We start from the raw sequence: 15,550 nt of genomic DNA, 5'->3' as shown, positions 1-15,550 counted from the left end.
TCTATCAGGAGCAGATGAGCATAGAACCTGCCACATCTCAGGGCAGACTGATTAATCCCCGCACAGTTACTGGCACAGGAACAGCCAAGCCAGAACAATGGAACAAAGTGAAGTCCAAGACTGGGTGAGGTCTCTTTTAGTGTATGATAGTGATTCTTAACCTTTTTCATCTCTTAGCACACATAAACTAATTTCTAAAATTCTGCAGCACACCAAAAAAATATTAATTTTTTGGTCAATCTGACCCCCCCCCAAAATTTGGTGTAATTTTGATTCATTTACATCAGATGGCTGCTGTTGTGTTGACAGCTGTCATTTCTTTATTGACCATCTAAGGGAAAAGAGATCAGTGCCCCTGACTAAATAGTCAGGCACTGCATGTTCCAAACACTGGAGGCGTACCAGTGTGCCACAGCACACCAGCTGAAAACCGCTGGTGTGTGATAAAGCTAGCATTGCAAATCAGTGGTGAGAGAGTTGGGAAACACTGCCATTTGGGGGGGGCGGAGGAGCTGATTCTTAACTCCCTTCTCACCCTGGTTCCCAAATAAATTCCACTTTGAACAAAGATTTAAAAATAAAAAGTTAAATCATAAAAATCCTAGAAATATGTGTGAAGATTTTTGTAATCTTAGAAAGAGAAGGCCAGTTAAAAAAAATACAAAAACCAGAACCCATAATACACATAATAAAGGGATTACTTTGACTATATAAAAAAAAATTTTAATGGCAAAATACCAAAGAGAAAGTTGGAAAAAAAATAGGAAAAATTATTTGCAACACAACAAAGGGTTAATTTAGAGAGTGTTTTCAAATCAACAAGAAAAAAAAAGCAAAGCCCTCAAAAGAAAATAGGGAGTGACACAAACTAGCAATTCACAAAAGGACATAGAAATGGCCAATAACATGTGAAAAGCTATTTAATCTCATAATCAAAAGAAAATCAAAGAAAAATAATGTGATGATATTTTTCACCTTTTGGGAAAGTGTGACAAAACGTAGCTATCTGTCCAGTGAGGGGCAGCAACCTGCGTACACTGTGGGTGAGAACATATAAACTGCTACAGCTTTTCTGGTGAGCTATTTGGTGATGTGAATCAGAATTGAAAATGCCCATACCACGTGACCCAGCAGTGCCACCCAGGAATGGATCCTAAAGGGATAATCACATGCCCCTGCAAAAGAGATTATACACCTGGACGTTCACTGCAGCTAACAACTACCGAGCACTTCCACAGGCCATCTACTGTCCTAAGCATCTCATACACATCATCGGATAATCCACAGAGGGACCCCATGAGATATTACTATATCTGTGCACTCTAGATGAAGAATTGCAACTCTGTTAAATAAATTATGTTATGTAACAAAACATTACCAGATGCTTCTGAAAATCTTTTAGGTATTTATTGACATTAAGAGATATTCATAGCCTGTTGAGTAAAAGGTAGGTTACAGAATAACATGTAAAATCCTGTGTGTGTGTGTTTATGCTGAAAAAGATACCTGGAAGGATGTTCTTCAAAATATTAACAGCAGCTCTAAGTGGCAGGATTTATGGTGATGCTTTTTCCTGTATTATAGTTTTTCTGTATTGACTGAATTATTCCCCACCCCACTTGCAATTAGCAGGAATCATTTTTTTTAAGATTTTATTTATGTATTTTTAGAGAGAGAAGGGAGGGAGGGAGAGAGAGAGAGAAACATCAATGTGCGGTTGCAGGGGGTTATGGCCTGCAACCCAGGAATGTACCCTGGCTGGGAATCGAACCTGGGACACTTTGGTTCCCAGCCCGCGCTCAATCCACTGAGCTACGCCAGCCAGGGTAGGAATCATTTTTTAAAAATAAAACTATATAGTTTATTTTTACTTTGGAAAAAAAAAGGATATATGGAAGGGTGGCATGAGAAGTACTCATAGACCGTGTCGGTTTGCTCTTCTGTCACTCTGGCTAAGGGATGTAACAGCAGGTTACAGGCTGGGGCAGAGAAGCCCGCCCCCCTCAGCCATACAACATGGGGGTCTGGATTTACGGGGGACATCCTAATATCATTATTCACGGATACGCTGACCTTTCCAGAGCCACATTCAGAGCCTTCTGTTCATCACCTGTTGAACAGTGACTTCCAGTGTCCCCAATGGCGGCCATTTAGTGCCCCCAGCAGGGGAGCTCTGGGCAGCAGGGAGTCACTGGCTGGCATTTATAACCAAACTGGTTTTTGGGGACTCATTACATTAGACGTAGGGGGACAGTTTGTACTGCCTCCTCTGAAATATGTCCACCTTGACAGCTACTGACTATAAGACTCATCCACGCATTTTCTGCCTCTCATTTTAAAGCCTGAGGGCCACACGTTTTAGGGACCATGAACTAACACAGGTGGCCATTTCTGTGGTCTCGTAGCTAGTCCCTAAAACCCAACATTCTTCATGGAAATAATTTTGTCTTCATATCTAATTAAACCAGAAGCCTAATTAAATTACTGTTACTATAGCTTGGAGAACTTGAAGTTGGTCCCAAGAGTCACTGTAGCTTGGAAAAAAACTCAGTAATGAGAAACTTCTGCCTATTTTTAGTTACACACCTGATCGAAAGTAAAATACTGGAAGAACTGCCGGGGGCACACGCGGGCTGGGTCAGTTTCACGCAGCAGACCCCAGTTTAAAAGGCACATGCAGCACAGCAAAAGAAACCATCAACAAAATGAAAAGGGAACCCACTGGATGGGAGAACATATTGCCAAGGATACATCTGACAGGGGGTTAATTATCCAAAATATATAAAAAACGTCTACAACTCAACACCAAAAAAAAAAATCCAATTTAAAAAAAAAATGGGCAAAGGAACTAAGCAGGAACTTCTCCGAAGACAACACACAGATGGCCAACAGACGTAAGAGAAGATGCTCAGTGTCAGTAATCATTGGAGAAATGCAAATTAAAATCACAGTGAGCTATCACCTCACACCTCTCCTGTCGGAATAGCTATTATCAATAAATCAACAAACAACAAATGTTGGAGAGATTGTGGAGAAAAGGGATCCCTCCTGCACTGTTACTGGGTATGCGGACTGGTGCAGCCACTGTGGCAAACAGTATGGAGTTTCCTCAGAAAGTTAAAAAAGGAACTGTCTTATGACCCAGTGATTCTGGGAATATACCCTAAAAAACCCAAAACACTAATTTGAAAGAATATACGTACTCCTATGTTCATTGCAGCATTGTTTACAATAGCCAAGACATGGAAACAGCCCAAGTGCCCATCAGTGGATGAGTGGATATAAAGGCCGTGGTAAGCAACACAATGGACTACTACTTGACCGTAAAATAGAAGGAACTCTTACCTTTTATGATAGCATGGATGGACTTAGAGAATATTATGCTAAGTGAAATAAGCCAGTCATAGAAAGACAAACACCATATGATCTTGCTTATATGTGGAATCTAATGAACAAAATAATGTAACAAACAAAACAGAAACAGAAGCACAGATACACAGAACAGACTGACAGCTGTCAGAGGGTGGGGGTTTGGGGGCCTGAGTGAAAAAAGGTGGAGGATCGTGGACATGGACAACGGTGTGGAGACTGTGGTGTGGGGCTGGGGTGTGAGGGGGATAAATGGTAATGGAAAAAATACAATACAGTAGATTAAAAAAAGAAACGAGCTGAAGGGATGAAGCAAACATAATGTATAAAACACACAGACACAGACAATAGTAAGGTGACTGCCAGCGGAAAGGGGGCGGGAGGGAGGTAGACGAGGGCCAAGCGGGATAAACGGGACGGAAAGGGATTCGAGGTGATACGCACACAGTGCGGTGTGCAGATGATGTTTTGCTGAGTGGCACGCTTGAAACCTGTATGGCTTTGTTCACCAACGTCACCCCAAAAAACTCGGTAAAGAAAATAAAACCACATGCAGACGACCCAACCATCTTGCCATCAGGAACAAGCTCTCTGGCGAGTAAACAAGGGAGTGAATCCAGTGACGGCATCCTTCACACACACTCCTGCTTTCAACAAACAAATGGGGCAGGGTGCCTACCATGTGCTGGGCCCTACTTAGGCCCTGGGGAAACAGCAGTGATCATACATGTTCTGTGCTCATGGAGCTTTAAACATGCTTACAGAAGTCTAAAAATTAGGTTAAACATGCTAGACATTTAATCTACACAAGACAGCCTGTCCCAGTGAAAATAAAGCTAGTTGTTATAACTACCAATAACTAACTAACCAGTTAGTTAATTAAAGCCTGTGCAATAACTAATTGGTTGGGGAAGTAGGTACAAATCATTTTCTCTCTTGGGAATCTATTTCCCCAGTAGTAAAACTGAATTACTGGAATAATAAAAATCAAATGAAATAACATCCAAAGGCAAGGCACTGGTGATCCCACAACGAATGGGAATTTAAGATTTAGACTCCCCAACCCAAATAGGGAGCACAGGGGGAGGGGGGACATAAGAGGGCCTGGGCGATGCTCTTGCAGGCAGAAGAAAGTCTTACCAGAATACCCTTCTGTTAAGTATGGCACTGCTAGGGCCATAAAAACATGAGCCAAAAATAAGATCACAAATGTTCCAGTTCTCAGGGAGACTATTCTTAGAAATGAAAAGGCTAAACATAAACTCTTATACAAGTTTTCAAACCTATTCAATTATTCAGACTTGTCTGCAAGGCAGGATGATACAGAGGCAAGAGCTGGGCTGGTAGTCCACCTGAATTTTTTTCTGGCTGTGCCTAAGGCCTTGTGAACTTGAGCAGCTCAACCTGACCTCGCCACCAAGGCAAGGGGAGGCTGGAATGACATGTGTAGTCACTCTAAGCTTTAAAATTCTATGCTTATAATCAACTTAACCTCTCAGTTTGCTTTTCCATTGCTCTGTCTTCATTAAAAGAAGAAAAGAAAGCAAGCAAACAAACAAACCCCAGCTCCCTGCTGGACAATACACTAGTGTCAAAAGCAGAAGGCAGCTGCAACCTCCATCATCTGAGAAACCTCAGCAACATGCACACCCACTGAGGGGCAGGGAGGGAGACCTCTGATGCCACCATCCATGCAATAAGAATCTATGCACTTGACCTCTAAGAGAAACTTGCAGACCATCACCCTAAATCAATTTGCTAAGGTTGTTACAATTGCATAAATTTAGTAATCTGCTTTCTTAGCTTACAGAAACAGCTAATTAAATCTGGGGACAGCGTGTCTAGAGACAGGGGTAGCAACAAAAGGAACAGGATATTGCAAAGGGACCATATCATTTTTGCAGCTACAACAACAACAAGTAAACTTCACCAAGAAGACAATGGCATGAGGCTTATAAACCTGGGCTGCTGGAAATGGGAGAAAATAGCCCTACAGATCTCAAAGGCCGTTGAGGGCATTAGTGCCATCAGTGTGAGAGGTGGTATCTCATAATGTAATCTCAATGATCAGGGTCATATGGTTGACTAAGAAGGCAAAGAAGCATTTTAGAGAAATTTCCATTAAAACAACAAAACCTTTGGCACTTAAAAGGGCAGGCTTAGTTTTTTAAACATTCACTTTCATAGAATAATTCATTCATTTCGAATCATGGCCAATAAATGAGCTAAATTGCAAAACTGTTAGCATTTAATCTATACATCTTAGTTCCAGTTCAGAGAAAAGGAAGTGATGAAAGGCTGTGCCCCAGTCGCCAGCTGACTGAACCACAAAAGCTCACTGCTCACCCACCTGGCCGGGGACTAACCCCTCACTCCCGCCACCGCCAGGCTGGCTTCTTCCAGATCTCTGGGCACACACTGGGCGCTCTCTAGCCCCAGGCCATTGAACGTGCTGTTCTCTCTGCCTGGGATACTCCTACAGGCAAAAATTCTATTCATCTTCAAGTAGCAGTTTAAATAATTTCTCAGCAAGGCCTTCCTAATGTCCTAGACTTAAAAAAAAAACCTCCCTCAATTATTCTCCTGTAGTTACTTTTTTTCTTCTTGGTATTTATCATATTGATAATTACATATTTGTGTAATGTCTATTTTCTCTCCAGGGATCTTGTCTGCTGTGTTCCACATCAGTTACCAGGACCAGAAGCCAGTACAATGCCCACCATGTGGTAGGTGCTCAGTAACCAAGTGTTGAATTAAAGACTAATAATAATAGTATTGAACCTTTCCTGGGCACTTACGATATGTAAGGCACCACCGCTACTTTAGAGATGAAGAAGCAGGCTCCGAGAGGCTGAGGAATTTGCCCCAAGTCGTACAGCTGGTAAGTAGCAGAGCAAAGATTAGACTCATGTCTGTCTGACTCCAGGCTGGGTACCCTTTCTCCTGCACTGTGTGAGGCGGGAGTGGGGAAGGACTCCTAGAACAAGCATGGCCTGTACCTTTAAGGAGTTTATAATGTGTGGAATAAACGTTTAGTAAATGAAAGTGAATACAAGCCAGAATACCATAGTAAATGCTGGATTACATGGCGTAGTTAAATGTTGTAGGAGAGAAGAGGAAAACAAACCAGCTAGAGGGTTGTTTGGACAGGAGGAACGTCCTCAGAACAAAACGGAGAAGCAACCCAGCACCTGGTGAACAAAAGGGACTGGCGACCAGGTCCCAAGGCACCTGGAACGGAGGATTAACACAGGCCAGGAAGTGGTGAAATAATAAAGAGATGAGCACACAATAAAAATAATTGGGTTAACATTCTGGTGCTCTATGCTACTACCAAGCACAGTTCTTGAGATGTACCTACCACATCTCATTAATATTCCTTACAACTTCACAGAGGTCAGCAAGGGCAAAGCTAGCTGCACACTCAGTTAATGAGCGAGGGTGGAATCACCAAGGTGCTATTTCAGAGCTCTCAATGCAAAGCCACCGTCACGAACTCCAATAAACTAAAGCTTAAAGAAGAAGAGAAATAGTTATTACCTTATAAGTAGTCCTATTTTTTATAATTGTTAAGTTCTTTAAAACTACAAGTAAAATAACTTCACATACTTGAAACTATCATAGCCAGAGGACCAGGTACCTGATGGTGTGGGATTCGTACTTTCTCCATCTCCCAGAGCTTCAAGAAAGACACTCGGGTAGATCAGCTCTCCTCTTTACTGCACCCCCTTTTCTTAACCCTGAGTCAAAGACACGAGTAGTATGTAGCTCTTAATCCATATTTGGTTCCTATGAATGTCCATAACAATTTTCTAGGAACATTATAACTGATAAAAAACTTGAAGCACATACACAAATTTTTGAGCATCTAACTGGTAATGCATCGGAAGCTTTATGGAGATCCCCGTTGCACGATACCCTCGGCAACAGATGAATACACACGACGTCCCGCACTGTCTCATTTAATCTTCACACTGACCCCAGGAGACAGGTATTAGTATACCCATTTTATCGATGAAAAAACTAAGGTTCACTGAGATTAATCTCTCCATTGTCACCACCTACGTGTGAATGCAGCCCCGGTGTGAGACCATGTTCCCTCCTAACTACTGCCTCCAAGAACTATCGTTGTATTAACAAGCTAAAATTTTAATGTAATCATGAAGATTTAAAAAAGAATACATACGCTTCCTACATTTCTGCCAACCTTGACTCACTCTCATTCCTGCCACCCCCGCCCAAGCCTGTCACCCAACCCTGCCAAGTGATAAAACCAAACACATTTATTCTCATCTGTGCCCTTTCATGCACATGTTCCTCTGGAGCTGGTATTTACCAGGGTGATCTGGCTGACTGCTGGGTCCCGTGGACGCAGTAACAGATCAATAGGCTTATTAAAAAATGACATTAATTAAAGGTACGTGGTACTTCAAGGCTTTCAAAACCTTTCTCTTCAACGTTTCATGATAGTGCACCGTTTCACGTGATGGGGACCCGAGGCTCAGAAAGGCAGCTTGACTCTGCGGCAGGTACTATGACCTTTAAGGAGCAGAGGATTCACAAGTACGTGAGTTACACTGGGGGTCGGTAGTCCTGCCTCTCCCTGAAGCAAACGCCCTGAGTTAAAACACACCTATGGCACCCTTCCCAGCAGAGGAGTGCCGTGTCGGGACCTGTGCTCTACCCCCAGCTCTTGGCACATAAGCAAGTCACTTAGCGTCATCAGTAAAAGAGATCTGACCAGCTAATAATCAGCCTATCAATCTATGATTCAAACTGTTGTGCACACTGTCAGCAAGAGTTCAAACTTATCCTTGTTCACAGATGTGCAGAGAAGAAAGTCTGTTGATGGGCTTCACTGTCTTATCGCTCCTTCAATAAAATCCAGGAGCCCAGGAGTGTTCCTGGGAACCCTTGGCACTTGAAGCATAAAGATGGTCCACCCCTCCTCTCTCCTGCTGCCCTGTTGGACGCACTCCTCCAGGACTACAGCGATGGTCACTCTAGAAAGATAACTCTCTTTGGCTTCCCCAGCTCCACCTTTGGTTTCTTTGGCTCTAGCCTCATGTCTGGCACTATCTGTTAAAACATTTCCCCCCGTAAGTCCTAATACCAAACTCCCCACCTGTACCCCCTTTTCTTTTCATCCCCCACAAACAGCTACCTTTTTATTTAACCTCTGTATATGTTTTCCCGAAGCCTTAGTCATACTCATCCACCACCTCTTCCCAACAGAAACCTTCCATTGACCTTGCTCGAGCATGTCTTGGGTTTCCTTCCCTGTATGCCTTTACCGATCTCCCTGAGAATCGCCTCCACCCACGGATCCTCCCTTCGCCCATGGCCCTCCCAGACCACCACACGGTAGAGGTCATGCCTTCTTCACAAAGTCTTCCAAACGCTCAGCAAGCAGTCCCAAACACCTGAATCCTTCAGGCAGCATCAGTGCGAGATCCCATGTTTCACTGTGCAGACCTGGACTCCACTGTATGTCGTTCACGGTATGTAGTTCAGTAGCTGCTTCAATGACTGACACCTACTTTATTTATTTATGTATTTATTTATTTTAGTCCTCACCCAAGGATGTTTACTGATTTGAGAGAGAGAAAAAAAAAAACATCAATTGGTTGCCTCCTGTATGGGGCCCTGACTGGGGATTGAACCTGCAACCTTCGGGTATGTGGGACACACTCTGACCAACTGAGCCACCTGGCTAGGGCAAATGATATCTACTTTAAATGAGTGAAAATGCTTTACATTTAACAAAAACATTTTGATAAAACTTTTCATTTGCCTCTCCAAATAATCCTAAAACTGCTTCTCTAGTTTAAAAAGCAAAAGCAGTGAAGGCCCACGATCACAAAGCTGTGAGGCAGCAGAGCTGGGACTCCCCCTGGTCTCTGAGATCGTCCCCTGTGAGTTCTGTGTACAATGTGTCTATGACGCGAGTCCTTTCGACTAACAGCGGGGACCAGGTGAACATTTGATGTGAACTATCTTGTCAGGAAAGTACTAATGTTAATTAAAACTTTCCTTCCCTGTTCAATTTCTTGTGGTCCTTCAAGGTCATCTTACTGTTGACCCAGACTTGGCTCAAGTACAATATTAGCACTTAGTTTTTTAGAACATACAGGAAGAACAAAGCTCTTAACAAAAGCAAATATAAGAGAGATAGTGCTCATAAGACCTAGAAGGAAAAGAATCTATATTTTCTTCTGGTGAAAATAAATCAAGCCAGTGAATCACACATACATTCTAACTAGCACAGGGCTGAGCAAACCAATGGTAAGCTGACCCTCTACTTTCAAATACACAAGCAGCCAGGACCACACACACAAACACATACACGCCCCATTTGGACAGAATACTTGTGGGAAAGGAGGGAAAAAAACAAATTTACTGCTATATATCTGTTGGTTTGTTGTAGTTTTTTTTTTGGACTATCCAAACTAGTAGCTTTGATTAGCATTAGATTTTTCAGCTGACAAGAAACAACAAAGAATTACCCTAAAAACAAAAGAGTCAAATGTCTTTCATAATGATACATACATAAAAATACTCTTGCTATCTCTAAGAACACTCGTATTTCATTGAAGCAAGCTCTGGAGGTGGTAACAAATTACCCCCAGATGTAAAATCCAGGCTATGGTCAAGTTCAACTGGCAAGCAGGACAGCCCCAATTTGCTTCTAAATTTGGAATCAACCAATAAACATTTGTGATCAAAACCTCTGGCCTCCTCTTCTTTCTTATGAATCACAGAATTATTTTAGACATTTTAAATCCAGTCTAAAACTTCCCATGTTGTCGATGAAGAACTGAGGGCCAGATACTGAAATGCAAAACAGAAAATAAATTACATTCACAGAAAACTTTCTCAGCAAAACACCACAGGCTCTGAATTGAAGGTTTTGTTTTTACTATGGTTTCCTGAGGCTGGGGTTGAAGGTAGAGAGAGGAAAACAGCCTTAAACCAAACCAAACAAAACCAGCATTCACCCAACGACCTCCACAGGTCTGAAGGGTCTGTCACCAAGCGTCTTTCAGCCCAGCTAGCTCCAAGCCACACAGCACTAACGCCACTTTGATCGTGGCCACCGTTGTGACGACAATAAGAAACCTGCCTAGAACTGACTGAAACTGAGCAGCTTGTTCCTTAAGCCCCATTAGTCCTCACAACCACCACCTACATACAGATCCATGAGGCTGGGGGCAGCAGAACAAGTTTTCACCAACTTTTTTTCAAGAAAGTGAAATATGCAATAGAAACACCAGTTACAAAGGAACAGAAAAGGAACAGAAAATTTCTAGAAATTTACAAATGCAGTATCTATTTCATAATATTTTTGGAGGCACTGTCACACAGCCCTTTGTGAGAAAAGCTGTATTTTTAATTACATGCCAAAGTTGATCATTTTAGTCTACCTTACTATTAGCTTCTAATCATATAAACCATCCAAGTGTCATCTCTGCAGCCACTAAACTCAGTTCACTTTCTGTAAAGACAGAACTTGCATGGTAGGGTGGGTAGGAGGGGAGGGAGAAGAGGAAACATTACCCTCTGGCTCTGACCACGACAGCTCAGTGTTAAGCACTGCCCTTTGTGTGAGGATCACCCAAGGGGAACAGGACACCTAGGGCAAAGCTGGGGGGCACAGTGTCTGCAGTCACCCACTGAGAATCCAAAGCTTGTTGGCAAGAGCTGACTGGAAACCAGCAGAGCGGAGAAGGAGCTGTAAATATAACCTCTGTGAACCTGACTTGAAAGATCAGATCAAAACGGCAGGATGGAGAGCCTAGTATTATTTTTATCATTACAAAAAGAAAAAAGGCATTAATAATTGGCCAGAAGAATAAGTCTTCTTCCAATTATTTCCACAGGCAGGAGAGTCAGTTTTCTAATAAAAAATCACTATGCACAGAACTAAATATTTGAGTCGGCAGAGAAGTCACCTAATTGTTACATTGCTTTCCCTTTGAGCCATTTGTCCCATTTGGCTAGCTCTGTACTTTCACCCCAACCAAACCTCAGATGAAGACCAACCTTTGCCCAGATAAATATACTTCACCAAATCTGCTGATATTTCCAGCTGAAATCCCCAATGCATTTTAATACCCCGCCTGGTCAAAAGTCTGAGCACTCTACTGCCAAGGAGTAGAACCAACCAGGACCAAGAAAGAGATCCTGCAGAATTCCTACTCCTTGACCCCAAAACAAATAAATGAAACAGGACTCAAGAAAAGATGAACCTAGAGGGTGAGGCTAAGGGTGGGAGCACTGGGGAAGGTGATATGAAGAAAGGCTGAACACTGGAATGAGTGAAGCAGTTAGAAAGTTCTGAGGAGCTACAGGCACTGACCTTCGGATTCCCAGGTGTGACAAAGACCCACAACAGGCCCAAGGGGCAGCCCCCTGAAGCCTCCTCTTTGCCCTGCCAGCCCCAGCAATCACAAACACATCCTTCTTGGACTGGCACCCATTCCACAAGGCGCTCTGTGGAACTTGTTTATTTAAGAAGCCAGATGCTTTGATGTTGGAGTACAAGTTGGGAAATAATGACTGTAAAGAAGTAGTGACAGGAGCAGAGAGAGGACAGAGAATGAGCTACAGTTCCTGGCTTTATTAATCATAAGTTTTAAAAGTCACAAGGACATTGTCAAATCCTCTGAACAGAGGAAATGAGAGGTAAGGAAATTATGTCAGCCACCAGTGTAACTCCAGCCAAGGCATTTCATCTGTTTCTTGAAGACAGTTTCATGCCTAATCTCAAAGGAGTGCTTACAGGAAAAATGTTTTGAAGCAATCCAACTTAGCAACCAACATTAATAAACTCTTCTACACTCGCTCAATTTCTCTCACGTACAAAGGTTTATGTGGCACGAACACTCCAAACACTTAAAGGAAAAAATCAGCTAAAAGTGTGGCATGACAACAGTTTAGGGTTAAAGGCAAAAGACAGGTTATTTATCGAGTGTAAGAAAAGAGCTTTTATAAATACACATGCACACTTGTTGGATTTCATGAGTGAAGAGCCTGAGTTATATAGATCACTAGGGCACAGGTCTCCTAGAACCAGAGGAATAAAAAAGCAGCACATTTTAGTTCTACTTCTGCTTTCTTAAGAAGCTTAATTAAACACCAGTATATTCTCACAAGCCAAAAAGGCCACAGAAACAGGTCCAGGAGATTCGCTAAAACCTTCTGAAGCTTTTCATTCTCTGGCCTGAGTATCTTTTCTTTGGGTCTTGCCCCTCTGGAGGGTAGTCACATCCATTGAATTAATGGAGCTTGACACTAACAACAAGTTATAACAAGTAAAGAGAACCAAGAACTTCTAATTTTTCTTGGGAAGTGAATTCTGTCATCTTGAAAAACAACTCTGACACTTTCCCAGCTGTACAGAACTATTCAACATCTCTAATAAAACGTGGTTCTGGCACGCTAATATTTTTACTTTACTCTGTTTATAAAGGGCCCTAAAATACTACATCTCTTCAGTACAGTTCAGGGTGACTTATTATGACTGTTACAAATACAGAATTGAAAAGCAGAACAGACTACTACATGACAATTCCTGGTGAAGGAGGTGGAACTCGAAGAACCGCTTCGCTCGCCCACTGCAAGGTGAAGATCATTCACAGCGGCTCCACTTTTACCACACACGCACGTTCCCATAGGGATGGGATCATTGAAGAAGAGACTGAGTGATTAACAAATGCAAAAGTAGCCATTTAAAATTAAAGCAATTGGAAGGAGATTTTTTAAAAAGCTAAAAAAAAAAAGCTACAGAAAAATCACTGGAAATAGTAGCTAAAAAAAATTAAAAGAAACAGATTTCTTCATATGCCAGACTTCAAAGAATAAGGTTCCAGATCTGCTGTTGATTTGGCCTAAGAACCCCCCAAGTCAGTTTTATCAACTTTTTGCTAGAGAAATCACAGCATTACCAATGACATCAATTCAAACTAACCAGAGAGGACTTGCAGTAAAGGAATGAATCCAAAAGTAGCAGCAGATCCTGTCAACCAGGAAGAGAGGAATCTGACATATGGGATAAGAATGCTGTGTCCAGCTGGCTCCGGGAAGGAAGTGTGCCCGTTATAAAGTACACATCTGTGCTGTAAAAGCAACTCCACTGCCAGGTCGGAGTCTACGTGATTTGTCCCCCTTCATCAAACGGGTAGATTTTCCAGTATTCATTCCATCCTATCTGCACCCAACCTGTCCCACCGTCAGCACTAGCTTGGCCACCTTTCTGCAGCTGCTGCTTGGACTGCATTACGCTGACTTATCCCTGACTACTTCCGCTTTCACTGAAACCGCCTTAGGTCCCCATTGGAGAATTCTGCACAGGTAACAAGTGTAGTCCAGGCAAAGGGAGACAGTTCAAGGGGAAACTGAGATTCGGCTGATATGAATGTGGCTATACAAAGACAAGTGCATTAACCACTCATTTCTGACCCCATGTGCACCTCTCTTTGCAAGAGAAACGGATATGTAACAGAGAGAATATATCAAATAGAAAATACCTTATGCAAATGTGGGTAGCAACAATTAACTTATTTCTAGGGGGAAAAATGAGGAAGATGCCCAAGTTGCAGTGGAACAAGGAGCCAGGGCATTCCTAACAATTGGCTTTGTCAATCCACTGGGGCGCAAGGGTTGATCTGCTTGTCTCTCTAGGGAGAGGACTGCCTCAATTTAAAAAGTTTTCCACCAGAACCTAGCTCAAAGCCGAAGTCTGCAACGTTTTTCTTAGCCGCTGGAAGCCTTGTTACAAGGCATACACTTCCTGGTCAGAGTCCAATGCCACCATAGAAGGTCAAATTGAAGGCGTTTTAAAGAGAGATGACATACATACTGTCGTCCCCTTTCCAAGCTTGTTCTTTTACCTGTGCAAACAAACTCAGTAACCTAACAACTGCTGTGCGATTTCTGAACACCCCCTGCCCTCCTTGGAAGTACTGACTCAGAGGACACACCTTGGCTTCTGCGCAGCCCAACTTCTGCACGCACTTCAGAGATCACTATTCCTCCACCTTCCCGGGGAGGCACAGCGCTACTGGGTCCTGACTAATTTATACAGACAGAAAACGACACTCAGGAGGTTTTGACAACTTGAAAAAAAAAAAAGAATGCCGTGAAAGGCTCAACCGGCCTCTCCTGTGACGAAACACAGCCGCGCGAGCCTCGGCGTCCCGGGGCCCCTCCCGGGCCGGACCCCACCCGCCCGCCCGCCGCAGCTTCGGGGCGGCGGCCCGGTGGGGTGCGAGCGGCGAGTGGCTGGGGTCCCCTCCGAGGAGACACCAGGCGTGGGTGGGGCGGCACCTCGCACTCCCGGTGGTGCTCAGGCCTGGCGCCCGCTCACCTGGTGCGTGTTGTTGACCAGCCTTGCGACGAAGTCCGGGACCCGGCCGCAGTCCTCGTCCTCGCCGGGCGCGCTGCGGCGCCAACGGCCGCGGAGAAAAGGGCCCCCGGGCCCGGCGGCGCGCAGCCCCCAGCTCACCCCGATGGGGCCGGCCCAGCGCGACAGCGGCGCAGCGGGCGGCGGCGGCGCGTCCAGCCGGTCCTGGCAGAACGCGGCCCGCGGCAGCAGCTGGAGAACGAGGAAGAGGAGAAGGCCGAGGCCGTGGGGCCGGCGCGAGACACAGTCCGCAGCTGCTCTGGGACGCTCCATCGCCACCGAATGCCGACGCCGCCGACACCTGCCGCCCGGCGCCCGCCCACCCCCGCCGGCGCCGCGCCACACCCCCGAGCCCGAGTGGCGCTCCTGGGATACGCGCAGCCGGGCCTCTCCGCCCCATAGGCCAGCCGCCTGTCCTTCTTCCCCGGCGCGCTCCTCATTGGCTCGCGTCGCCTCTGGCTTCGGGGGTCTTGGATTCGGATGCCAAGATACGGGAATGATTGGCTGGAACGTGGTAAAGACCGCTGAGGTCATCCCCGCCTCGCCCGCGTCTCTAGGGCTGGACTTCCAGAGTTGATAGGACCTTCCCCGCCACCCGCGAAGCTCCTAACTCAGTGATGCTGCTCCCCTTGCGGCTCCCTCGGGCACCCTCAAGTTGGGCTGGGTTAGTCGCCTCCTCTCCCCCAGAGACGCCCCAAAAATTCTTTGGGTTGTGGCAGCTCCGGGAAAATCTCCCCAGGGAATCCCTGAGCTAGCTTAGCTGGAAAACGGGGCTTG

General features: G+C 44.6%; 1 protein-coding gene and 1 long non-coding RNA gene across 5 annotated transcripts in view; one reads left to right on the top strand and one right to left on the bottom strand.

The window, feature by feature from the left end:
* LOC123804834 overlaps positions 1-8,946 on the top strand; it is a 69,898-nt gene extending 60,952 nt beyond the window's left edge. Inside the window, exons 3-5 of one of the 2 annotated variants that reach the window (XR_006783209.1) lie at positions 6,030-6,095; positions 7,840-7,932; positions 8,194-8,946. This is a non-coding gene — a long non-coding RNA (uncharacterized LOC123804834). Of the gene's footprint in view, positions 1-6,029; positions 6,251-7,839; positions 7,933-8,193 lie in introns of both variants that reach the window. The other variant, XR_006783210.1, reaches the window with a different exon arrangement.
* The window catches only part of SORT1 (sortilin 1), a 59,540-nt gene extending 44,193 nt beyond the window's left edge, over positions 1-15,347 (bottom strand). Inside the window, exon 1 of one of the 3 annotated variants that reach the window (XM_045817323.1) lies at positions 14,738-15,347. In XM_045817323.1, the coding sequence (XP_045673279.1) occupies positions 14,738-15,307 (570 nt within the window). In that variant the 5' untranslated portion in view covers positions 15,308-15,347. The remainder of the gene's footprint in view (positions 1-14,737) is intronic. The other 2 variants (XM_045817326.1, XM_045817325.1) reach the window with 2 other exon arrangements.
* Between the last annotated feature and the right edge of the window lie 203 nt (positions 15,348-15,550).

The sequence above is a fragment of the Phyllostomus hastatus genome, unplaced genomic scaffold (assembly GCF_019186645.2).
Source record: "Phyllostomus hastatus isolate PE091 unplaced genomic scaffold, TTU_PhHast_1.1 phas_scaffold_216, whole genome shotgun sequence".
Taxonomy (NCBI): Eukaryota; Metazoa; Chordata; class Mammalia; order Chiroptera; family Phyllostomidae; genus Phyllostomus; species Phyllostomus hastatus.
This window is presented reverse-complemented; position numbering and strand designations above follow the sequence as displayed.